The 12271-nt window shown below is 37.2% G+C and overlaps 1 protein-coding gene across 1 annotated transcript; it reads left to right on the top strand.

Moving 5' to 3' along the window:
- Positions 1-416: 416 nt before the first annotated feature.
- Positions 417-12042, top strand: AREG (amphiregulin). The gene is made up of 6 exons (XM_012552980.2): positions 417-786; positions 2359-2580; positions 7131-7320; positions 7915-8067; positions 10904-11014; positions 11836-12042. The coding sequence occupies exons 1-5, from the start codon at positions 453-455 to the stop codon at positions 10995-10997; spliced, it is 993 nt and encodes a 330-aa protein (XP_012408434.2). The 5' UTR covers positions 417-452; the 3' UTR covers positions 10998-11014; positions 11836-12042.
- Positions 12043-12271: the final 229 nt, after the last annotated feature.

Genomic DNA, 12271 nt, shown 5'->3' with positions numbered 1-12271 from the left:
CCAATGCCAATTTTCATTATACAGACAAGGAAACTGAGGTACAGAGAGGTTAAGGGACTTGCCTAGGGTCGGTCACACAGTTAAGGAACCGAGACTGGATCTTCCTTCCTCCAAGTCCAGCGCCCCAGAAATAATAACTGGGGCCCAGAGCCCTTTGGGACCACTCTGAGAAAGTAATCAAGTGAATTAACATATGGAAAGCGTCTTCCCCACCTTAAAACGCTTTAGGAATCGTTTGCTACCTATGCTTCTCTCCGTGTTTCTAGCTCTCTACAATACAAGGCTTGACTGTGTGTGTGGTTTTTGGGGTGCAGCCTTTCTTCTGGGACAAGCCTCCTGGCCACACCCATGCACAGGAGCTTCAGTGACGTCAGGGGCCCAGCCCCTCTCTTCTGACCTGGGTTGTCCCGGCCCGGGACTTATAAAGCCGCGGATGCGGTGGCACCTCCGCAATGCGAGCACCTCTTGAGTGCTGCCGCCGCTCCTGCCGCCGCCGCCGCTGCTATTGCCGCCGCTGTCGCCGCTTCTCTTGGTGCTGTTGCCGCTGTCGGGGATCCGGCTGTCCGGGGAGCCGCTGCTCTCGGTCCTCGGACGGGAACCTGCACGGAAGGTCGCCGCTCCCTCCTCTAGTTCGGACCGAACCCTGTCACCGAGCCAGCTGCACCCCCTCACCCAAGCTGTCCCATAGACTGAGCCGCCGCCCCGAGAGGCCAATGAGAGCTCAGCCGCCGCCGCCCCAACGGACGACGTCGCTTCTATTCCTGTATCTCCTGGTTCTGAGCGCAGGTGAGCCGCTGGGGTGCGGGGCGCGGCCGCCGCCGCCTTCTTCCCACGGGCTAGTCCCTAACGCAGTCAGTCCCTCCTCTGGAACGCAGGTCGGAAAAGGGAGAGGCGGCTCGGGGACGAGCGCACCTACTGCAGCAGGTGGCAGCTGCTGAGCAGCTCCGAGGAGGCTTTAACTGTAGCCTTAGCCCCATCTGCGCTCGCTTCTTTCTAGCGCTATTTGAATACTTCCTTAAAAGGCCCCAGATATCGACTATAAAACAGCTAATTTCTACACAGAGCTTTAAGGTTGACAGCATCCCCATTGAACAGGTGGAAAACTGAGGTGACCTGGTCCAGTGAAACAAGTCCTACTGGTGCCGTAGCCGGGATGCTGACTTACCTGTGTGACCTGGGAGAAAGAAGTTGCTTAAGGTCCCGGGCCTGTTTCCTTGTTATTGTTATTAAAATGGCAATGAGCACTTTAATGTTCGAAAAATGCCTTTATGTATATTATCAACTTTATCATATGATCCTCACAATGATTGTATGAAGTAGGTGCTATTGTTATCCCCATTTTACAGATGAAGATCCCTTTTACTCCTATACTATGATTTTAGATTCAATATGAGTCTATTATGAGGGTGACAGGATGTTGAAAGTCACAGGAAGAGCAAGTGTGTCTGATGAAGTCTTGTAACTTACATTACCATTCCTTTTTACACTACTCAAATTTAACTGTTACCTGGAAGTTCACATTTCCCCAGTGAAACTAGGAGGATCTGTTTAACATATAAGAGCCAGGGGCCCACTACAGGTCCTAAAGGGGACTCAGCATATCCTAATTCAGACAAAAAACAGAACCTGATCCATTGGAAAGCAAATATAGTCATTCCCTGTTGCAATTTCATTTGGAATCAAGCAATTCAGTGTCTTATATGTGGAAGCATTTCCTTCCATAAAGGGAGGGAAAATAATGTCAGCTGATAGTTTTTGTGTATCATTATGATCTTATTACTGAAAGCTTCTAGCAGTGCTACTTAATAGAAATTACTGTATTACAGTCCTCAGTTTCCTTATCTAGAATAAAAATTGAAAGGTTGGACTATATATGATCTCTAAGGTGTCTTCTAGTTAAATGTACTATGATAATAACTCATATTTGAATAGTACTTCATAGTTTATAGAACTCTTTCTTCCCTAGGAAGTGGCTAGTGGTAGTGAGACTCTTGACTCCAGTTAATATGACACAGGTTCATATGAAACTGAGCCTCAAATTGAAATTTGTAAGGAAATGTAGGCTTAAAGTAATAAAGCTTTTTTGAACATATCCTGTAAGTGACCCAGAATTGTAACTTTCACACTACTGTTCTCTCTACCATACCATGTGGCAAAAAGGAAAGTACTAATAAAAGAATTAGCATTGAAGCATCCAGATTTACCTGTGAGCAAAATGTCAATCTGCTTTTACAAATGACTTATTCTGCAGTCAGTGTACATGCTGTGACTTGGGTAGAAAGAAGCTCACCGCTGTGTTCCACTCTATGTGGCCAATCCACCAAAATTCCTGTTTCACTTTCTTATTCTGTTCCATAGTGTGCCATCATGTTGCTGCATCGGACGCCAAAGATACTTCTTATCCTGAGAAAAATGATTTGTTTTCTGGGGACCATAACCCAGATGGACTTGAGTTATTTACAGTGAGTGAAATATCCTCAACAAGTGAAATATCCTCAGGGACTGAATATGACTACTATGAAGAGTATGAGGAAGAAGACCCACAGTTGTCAGGATATGTCTTAGATGACTCAATCAGAGGTGAGTAAAAAAAAAAAAAAATCAAGTGAAAGGTGGCACAGGAATACAGGGATTTGTCAAACATCCTCTTAAGGGAAACTACCTTCCAGGTTTTCTAGTGGATCTCTTGCAAACACACAGCTATTTCTAATGCTTCATATAGGAGTCAGTCATTAAGCATTCATTAAATATTGACTGTGTGCTAAGCATTTGTTAGCTGTGTGATCTTAGATAAATCATGTTAGCTCTGTTTGCATCAGTTTCCAAGGAAGTGATGGTTTAGGGGGTACAGAAGATCTTCAAAAGTCAACCAAAGATCATAGAATTTAAATTAAGTCTTGAAGGAAGTAAGGGCAGCCAGTAAGCAGAAGTGAGGAAGGAGAACATTCCAGGAGGGTAAGCCAGTGAGAGCAAAGGTGCAATCCGGAGATGAGGGTGCCCCTTGGAAAGAACCTAAGAAAGCAGATGTTGCTGGGCCTTGAAGTAGGACAAAATGGGGAATGGGAGTAAAGTCTGAGAAAACTAGACAGAGCCAGTAAGGGGCCAGGTTGGATGGAACATTTTCTGTTTGATCCTGAAGCTTTTTTCCTTTGGTAGTTGCAAAGTGCATCAGGAGTGTCTTAGAAATTAGTACTCAGTGGTACTACTACACACTTTTCAGACTGGCTAAGATTGTCATCTTAGCCAGATAATGATAAATGTTGGAGGGGATCTGGGAAGACTGGAATACTAATGCATTGCTGGTGGAGTTATTAAATCATAAAACCATTCTGGAGAGCAACCTGGAACTATGCCCATGGAGTTATCAAACTGTGTAACCCTTTGACCCAGCAGTGTTTCTACTGGGTCTACATTCCAAAGAGATCATTAAAAGGAGAAGAGGAGGACCTACATGTGCAAAAGTGGCCCCTTTTTGTAGCAAGGGACTGGAAATTGAGTGGATGCCCATCACTTGTGGAATGGCTAAGGAAACTGAAATATGAATATGATGGAATATTCCTAGAATCATCCTGCTGATCGTTTCTTAATAGAACAAATTATTAAACAATCAGCAGGATGATTTCAGAAAGGCCTGGAGAGACTTACATGAACTGATGCTAAATGAAGTGTGCAGAACCAGGAGATCATTATACACAACAATAACAAGATTATGCAATAAGATCAATTCTTATGGAAGTGGCTCTTTTCAACAGTGAGATGATTCAGACCAGTTCCAATGGTCTTGTAGTGGAGAGAGCCATCTACACCCCAGAGAGAGGACTGTGGGGATTGAATGTAGATCATAACATAACATATTCACCTTTTCTTTCATTTTTCCCTTTTTTGATCTGATTTTGCTTGTGCATCATGATAATTGTGGAAATAGGTAGAATTGCACATGTTTGACATATTTTGGATTGCTTGCTGTCTGAGAGAAGGGATTGGGGGAAAGGGAAGGAGAAGAATTTTGGGAGCACAGAGTTTTACAGGGGTGAATGTTGTCCCTTTTGAGGATAGAAAGCTATTTAAAAAAGAAGAAATTAGTATCAATGTAATATAGTATCCAGAACCCCTCCCCTCCCAAAAATACCTGTGGTGTGGTCAGGGTACTCATGTCTTGACTGCACCTGTTTACTATGGGCAAAATGTTTCTTGTGTAAAACGAGAAACTTGGAACTAAAATGATTTCTTAAAACCCCTTCCCTTCTTTGAATCCCTTAATCTGACTCATGGCTTAATTTACTAGATTATGAATAGCAATGGGGTCTTTCAGAAAGAAAAATAGTTTTGGAATGGGAAAACTTGACTTTATGTCTTGTCTGGTATGTACTTAGTTGTATGACTTTGGCAAGCCTAGTCATACGCCCCAGTCATGTTGTCCAGTGTTAAGTGCAATAACAGACAGTTTTTATTAGCAAAGAACTTTTAAACTCAAAGGTTCCTAGGTAAATGTGAACTGTTTTCTTTCTTTCACTTTTTTGCACTTTTTTTCTGAAAGTAATTATGTTGTTTCTAAACAATGAAGGGATCAGACTCCAAGGGATGTGTTGAGAATAGGTCTGGAGAAAAAATATCTAGAAACTGTCAAAGAAACAGATAATTGCTACAGTAGTCATAGCTGCAAAAGATTTTAAACTTTTAATGAGGAGTTAAAAATCAGCCTTGTAAATAGTTTAAAGACAAAAAGCAGATCTTCATAAATGAATTCATATCTTGATATATAGGTAAATGAATACATGGATGGACAGTTAGATTGATATGCTAAGAAATAGATAGATAGACAGACAGACAGATAGATGATAGATCATCACAAATTGCTACAGTTGCATTATACCTCTAGGATGCTGACCCTTGACTTCTTTTTCTAAATCAAAGAAAGCTAAAAAGATAAAATCCTAACTAAAACACTTTTACATTCCCTAAGAAAGGGGACTCATGAAATTCCATCTTAAATTTCAATATAAAAATGAGGACTCATTTTTTTAAGTGAGAAAGTACCTTAGTAATTGCTTTAATTAATGTCTACTTAAAACATGGATATATCTGGCAAGATCATCCTACCTTTTCTTGAATGTTTCCTGGACACAGTAGATTTATCTCATCACAGTTCATCCTAGGGGTAGAAGGTTGGGCAAAAATAAGGGGAAGAGAATAGGAATTTAAGTTGAAAAGAGTAAAAGGGGGCAGAATTTGTTTTTAATTTATATAAAATTTAATTTAGAGGAAATGATATCAGAGTAACTATAACAAAATAATCTGCCTTTATATATGACAATTTGCTTCCATCTTAACTGCCTAGGCTAAATATTAGCAGAGAAAAAAGTATATTGAAGTGCATTATGAATTGGAAGTGTTTATCATAGAAAGTATGATCTATTTATTTTTCTGAACATCTGTGAAAAGCTATTAAGTTGAATTTCCACGAGGTTAGCCATCCATTGCATTTCAGTGACCCACATATTGTTTGTGAATCTACCTCTTTCCTTTCACCTATGAGATAAATAGAATAATGTTCATTGATTTTGATTTCTGTATATGGGTCCTAAGACCTGATCTGTGTATTTGATTCTCTCCTTATCTATAGTCAGAGATTTTAGGGTTAAACTCTTAGCTTGTGATTTTTTATTGTTTACTTTTTCTGTTAGATCACCAACACTTCAATTTGTCATCTCCCGTAATATAGGTTTGCTTCAGTTTTCTGAGAATAATTCCCAACATACTTTTATCTAATGCTTTGTATGCCATGGGCCTTGGTGAAAGTTATTGACTGTAGGGGCGGGGATTTTTTTTTCTTTTCATTGTTCCCATATAATTTGCTAATAGCTTTTACAAATAAGTTCATCCTGGAATTAAGAGAAATAGGATTTATATTGCTTCCTCATTTCCCCCTCCTACCCCACTCCCACTTATCCTACTCTATTTTTGCATCATAAGTAAAGCAGTATGCTGACAAGCAAGAAACACACGCTCATGGTATGCTTACTCTTTGCCAGGAATTGTCTGGCCCCAGGGAGCTTATATCCTAGTCGGGGAAGACAAATCATAAAACAGAGGTGAAAAGTGTAGGGGGGGGGAGTTTAGGGGACACCTACATGAAGACATGGGGGGGGGGCGGCGGCAAAGTCCAGAGGATCATAACCATGGCAGAATTTCTATGTTGGCTATGGTTAGGAAAAGTATTCAAAAGTAAACTTTTATACACAAAGCTGACTAATGGAAGGTAAATGGGAAAAAATCAAGCTGAACTATTTAGCATCATAAAGATACAAAGAAATGAAATTCATTGACAGTTATAGAGTGCCAGTATTGAATAAGTCCATGTACAGGAAGAGTGGCTCACCATCTCCCTTAACAGTTTTAATTTTGGTCATTGTTGAAATTCTGTCACTCTTCTGTCACATTTTTGAAAAACCTTAACTCTTGGCAAGTGACAAAATTAATTACTCTGGGTTTCATTTGTTGATTTAGGTACTGGTAAGAAAACTAACTTTATTCTAGTAACACTTATACTAGAGCAATTTAAGTCTTGATCATAATGGACAAGTTCTAATTTTATTCCCTGGTTCATTTAATCCTAACTTTTCTTCATTTTATCATGAAATAGAAATGTATAGGGGCAAAAGCACTGAACAAGAACCCAGAGACTTAGATTAGTTTCATCTTTGCCACTTTTTGCCACATTTTATCTATGTGAACTTGGGAAAACTACCTCCTTGTAAATGTAAAATGTATTGAACTCCATGATGATAACTGAGATTCCTCTAGTTCTGTTAATTACCAGAGTCAAGAGTCTCTCCTTAGTCAACCAGCATGATTTTTATTACCAATAGTAATCTGAAAATTGAAAACATCCAATCAAAAATTAATTCCTTGGCTATAAAGCTAGAACACAGTAAATATATGATTTTAAAGTGTTGTGTTCTTATTTTCTTTGAAGGAGGTTCATTATGTGTTTCAGGTACCTATAGATGCTTGTGAATTTCACAAAGCATGGAAATTGTTCATTTGAAAGAACCATATTACAATATTTTCCTTCTTAAACATCAAAATGGAAACATTTCCATTAACAAAATACTTTCTCTTTTCTCCAGTTGGACGTTTGGTTAAACCCAAGAAAAATAGAACAGAAAGTGAAAAAAACTCTAGCAAGACTGGAAGGAAAAAATTTAAAAACAGAAAAAGGAAACAAAAAAAGATTAATCCATGTGATGGAGAATACAAAAATTATTGTATTCATGGTGAATGCAAATACATAGAAAGCCTAGAAGCAGTGACTTGCAAGTAAGTGTTTTATGCCATATTAATATTTTCAATTCCTATAAACCAAGTCAGAGATCCTTGACTATGCACATTGCTTTTCAGAGCAATCCATCACTTTAATATGTGTTATTTTTCCTTAAAAAAATTCTTTTTCATGCTTTTCAGATGAAAAAATAGTTCTTTTTATGCTTTTCAGATGAAAAAAATAGTCCTTTTCATGCTTTTTCATGCTTTTTTTTTTTTTTTTTAACGGGCAAGCTCTGCTACAAAAGCCCAATTTGAAGTCAATTGAAAAATTATCTGTCACCTAAATTAAGTGATAGTATGATTTTAAAGCTGTATAACAAATCATTGAACTCATCAGTGGGTCATAAAATAGAACATAAAGAATAAAAAGGTGTGTCTTCTTGAAATATCACACCCAAACTAATCTCAACTTGTTTTACTACTGACAGACGTTCTAATACAAAATGGCATTGTAAGGTAGCAACATGTTTTCCCTTCTACACTATAGTTGAATTCATATTTCCAAAACTTGAGATACTTTGTAGATAATATGTATAAGAACTGACTTTTCAATTTGAATTACATTGTTTACTTGTGGGTTATTTGTAGCTGTCATCAGGATTTCTTTGGTGAACGATGTGGGGAACAATCAATGAAGACCCACAGTTTAGGGGATGGAGGTAGTTCCATCACTGCACTGGCCATTGTAGCTGCCATCCTTTCCGTCCTTTGCTTTTCAGCAATTGTCCTCATTACCAAACAGTAAGTACAGCAAGATGCAAATCCCTGTTTCAGAACTTTTAGAATAGGAAGCAATTTTCCCAAGGCCACTCCCAGGATTTACTGTTGATTGTGTCAGAAATGTACTTATGAGTAAGTTGTAGTGGTTAAATACTGTTTTATGACTTTGAATATAAAAGTGAAGCATGTATTGATAGCTGCATAAATTGTAATGAAATTTGAACCATCATGAAAATTAAGTATATATGATGTTATTTGGAGAAAGTATAGAAACTTGACTGGCTATTAGTGCACACTTGTCCCTTCACCCCCGAATCAAAAAGATTTTCAGTAATGGAAAAAAAAAAAAAAAAGAATCCTGCTTCCATATGGATCTTTAAGAATTTTTTCTCCTGTAGAATCAAATCAACAAACATTTATTAAGCACTTAGTATTGGACAGGGATTTTATTAATGGCTTGAGCTACAAAGAAAATCTAAAAGAATCCCTGCTCTCAAGAATCTCAGTCTATTTATGGAGGAAGGAATAGAAGACAACATGAAAACAACTATATGGTTGAATCATTTTCCACTTACATCTGACTCTTTGGGACGCCATTGAGAGATTTCTTGGAAGAGATGCTGGAGTAGTTTGACATTTCCTTTATAGATGAGTAAACTGAGGCAAATGGGGTTAAGTGACTTGCCCAGGGTTACACAACTGGTAAGTGTCTAAGACCACATTTGAACTCAGGAAGATGTCTTCTTAATTCCAGGTCTGGCACTTTATCTACTTCACCAACTAGCTGCCCCAAACAAAGAAAATATCTTGCAGGTAATCAGTAATCTCAGAGGGAAGGCACTAGTGTATAGAGGAAGAGATCAAGAAAGGCCTCTTGTAGAAGATGAAATTTTATGTGGGACCTGATAACAAAGGCTTACATAATCTAAATTTGGGCATGAGGGACGAGGTAGGAGACACTGAGTTTGGACGTAGGAGACACTGACGACTTTGGTGCAAAGTATCAAACTACCCTATTGACATAGGGTTTTGTTATAATGTCATTGCCCAAAAATAATTTAGTGAGCCACTTCTGATTTCCTTGTGAAATGCCGTATCTTGTTATACATACATATATATATATATATATATATATATATATATTTGGTAATTTCAGAAAGGAATCAATCTCCTTCACTCTGAGGGAGAAGTGGGGAGGTAAGAAACAAATTCAATGGAAAATAACCTGTCTTCTTGGATTTCCCTGTCCCCATTAATCTAGCTATATATCTAGTGCTTGACTCAGGAAAATCTGAGTTCAAATAATACTTACTTACTAGGTGGTCCTGGACAAGTCCCTTATCTAGATCTGTTTCCTGACCTTGTAAATAAAATTAGGGGACTGAACTAAAGATTTGGCTTTTAAAGTCTTATCTGATTTTAAATCAACTGTAGTGCAGTAGAACAAAACCTGAGTTTAAGTCTCATTTATGGTACTTATTGCTTTCTTCATTTTTAAAATGATAAAAACGATAAGGTTGGACTTATATGTAGCTTCTGAGGTGTCCCTCATGCAAGGGGATAAATAATGCAGTAACTTGACAATAACAAAAGATAAAGGATTTGCGTTAAGAAGTGGTCCTTTTCTCCACAATTAATTAATACTCTTAGAATACTCAGCAGCCCAGCTGGATGAGAATATCTGACTTCAAATCTAGTTTCAGATACTTATCCACCTGTATGATCCTGAGAAAGTCACTTAACCCTGCTTTCCTCAGTCCCCTCATCTGCACAATGGGCTGGAGAAGGAAATGGTAAAACTACTCTAGAATCTTTGCCAAGGAAACCCCAAATGTGATCATGATCAGGCACAATAAAAGTCAGGAATCCCCCATACTCTTAGAATCTAGATACTTTTAAGGATACCACCATTTTGTTATTCTGTCCAAGGGAAGTTACTATCAAGGAAGGTAAAGTGTTAAATATTCAACAATGGGATTCATGATCTTACTAAAGGAGCTTGGGAAATATTATGGATTCATGAGCCTAAATTTTAAGTCTCAAATTACTCTGCCAAAGGGAATTGTGTATATATATATATATATATATATATATATACCATACATACCAGTCCTGCAATTCAGGAAATGAAGCTCTCCTTTTTTGTGGTCATGACTATTTATTATTACTGCCTATGCAAATCTTGATTTGATTACAAAGGATGATGAAATATGACATCCAATGTTTTATTATTCACATCAAATCAGAGGTTGTTTTAGGTTTGTATATACAGTTATAATCTATTTTTTCTGCTAATATGTCAAAACTAAATGGAGAGAAATCTTCAGGTAAGGTGCACTCAAGCAAATAGCTTTTATTTGAATGAGAAAACTAGAGGGGAAAAAAATCTAATCTACTTTTCCTTAAAAACAACTATTACCCCCTTATTCTCCTCTTCAGACATTCTTCAGACATTTATAATTCAAACTGAGGAGAATAGGGGTTCAGAAGGAAGAGAAAATATTTATTTTGGGAAATCGTTATGGAAGCATTTTTTTATCTGGATCTTAAAGATGATATGTAGAAAAAAGAAGCATTTCTCAAACATTATATGCAGACACTATACTAAGTGCTTTGTGTATTTGATACTTAAACTCTGGGAGGTAAGTGCTATTAGTATCCCTATTTTATAGCTGAGGAAATTGAGGCAAAAGGGATTATGTGGGTCACACACCTAATAAATATCTGAGACTAGGCTTGAATTCCTGAAGATAAGTTTTCCTGATTTCTATCCCAGTGCTCTATTGAGCCACCTAGCTGCCTAAAATAACTCTGTAGAAGAATAAACCTTTGATTACAATGAATTTTTTCCCCACAGGATTTGGAAAGCACATTACAGCATTCGTGACCAAGAAACTGAAGAAAGAAAACACCTCAAGAGAGAAAATAAAAATGGGATCATTAGTGTGTAGCTGAACGTAGCTTACAGGTCTGTGTTTTTACATGGGATTAATTGTAATACATTCATTTGTTTGAAGGTGGGAAATAACTAATTGGGGGGGGGGGTGTCATTTAAACAAAGACATATTCTTGTATACAGATAAACAAAGCTGACCATGATAAATTAGCCAACCTAGTTTCTATGCTGAAGCATCCCATGATGGGTTGGGTGAAGTTTCCATCTGGTCTCATTCACAATTTCAAGAGGCAACACAGTTGCTTTGGTTATTTGTACTTGAGACAAATTCTGGCAGATATAATAATTCTCATCTACTTGGAAGTAAGAGCATTATTGTGGATAGCCGAAATTTTAAATGAGAGCTCTTAACTATGTGGTATTGAATTGAATACAAGATAAATTTCTATAAATAAGACATAGAATTAATGGCTATAGGAAAGGAGGCCTGCCATTTTAGCTTCAAGCACTGTTTTGTAGGGAGGAATTCCGTACAAACTTGCCACAACAAACATTCAGGACTATTTCAGGGGTTTTTCTCCTGATTCTATGCTACTAAATTAGGTATGTTTCCTTGAGAAAAGTGAAAATTAATATTTTATTATCTATGCTCTATGCTTCTAATTGATTATATAATACACATGCAATTCTTTCATTGAAGAAGGCATATAAAATAACAGATACCACTGATTGTAAGGCTGAAATCAGAATGGCAGGAAAGGCCACTACCAGGATGTTCCTCTAGTCAGAAATTGTATTTAATCTTTTTTCCCCCCACTTTTTTTCTTGATCTTGATTGGGAAAGAAATTCATAGATTTCTCATGGATAACGCATATATTTTGTTTCTTAACAGGCTATTCAGCTAACTGCCACATCAGACTGCCATATCACAGCCACAAATACAAAAACTCTTTTTCTTGCGTGTCATCTTGCTTATTAAAATCTGATGTTGTTGTTTTTTTAATTTTCAAATGTCAATTTTTATGCTGAAAGATTTGGTATTTCTGTACATACAAAAACATGGGAAAACAAAATATGTTTCCATTTGTAAATAGTTTATTTATTATTTAATGGAAGTATATTTATTTTATAGTTCATTAAACTTTTTAAAAAATTAAATTGAAAGTTTCAAGTATCATTCTTGGGATCTCAAGAATTCCGGAAATTTTCTCCATTAAAACAAACAAAAAGTCTTATCATCCTTCTATGTTACTTTTATTTGTTTCCATAATGTCAGAAGGCACTCTTCATTAGTAAAATATAAATGGAAATGTATTAGACTTGTGTAG

This window comes from Sarcophilus harrisii, chromosome 6 (genome assembly GCF_902635505.1).
Source record: "Sarcophilus harrisii chromosome 6, mSarHar1.11, whole genome shotgun sequence".
NCBI classification, from domain to species: Eukaryota; Metazoa; Chordata; class Mammalia; order Dasyuromorphia; family Dasyuridae; genus Sarcophilus; species Sarcophilus harrisii.
The sequence above is the reverse complement of the archived record's forward strand: the minus strand, read 5'-3'. Positions and strand labels throughout refer to the sequence as shown.

Bases quoted from the DNA above. Each gene is read 5' to 3' on its own strand.
- AREG (XM_012552980.2), top strand. From the start codon at position 453: ATGCGAGCACCTCTTGAGTGCTGCCGCCGCTCCTGCCGCCGCCGCCGC. The intron at 7,321-7,914 runs GTAAGTGTTTTA...GGTTATTTGTAG, and splicing joins CTAGAAGCAGTGACTTGCAA to CTGTCATCAGGATTTCTTTG. The intron at 8,068-10,903 runs GTAAGTACAGCA...TTTTCCCCACAG, and splicing joins ATTGTCCTCATTACCAAACA to GATTTGGAAAGCACATTACA.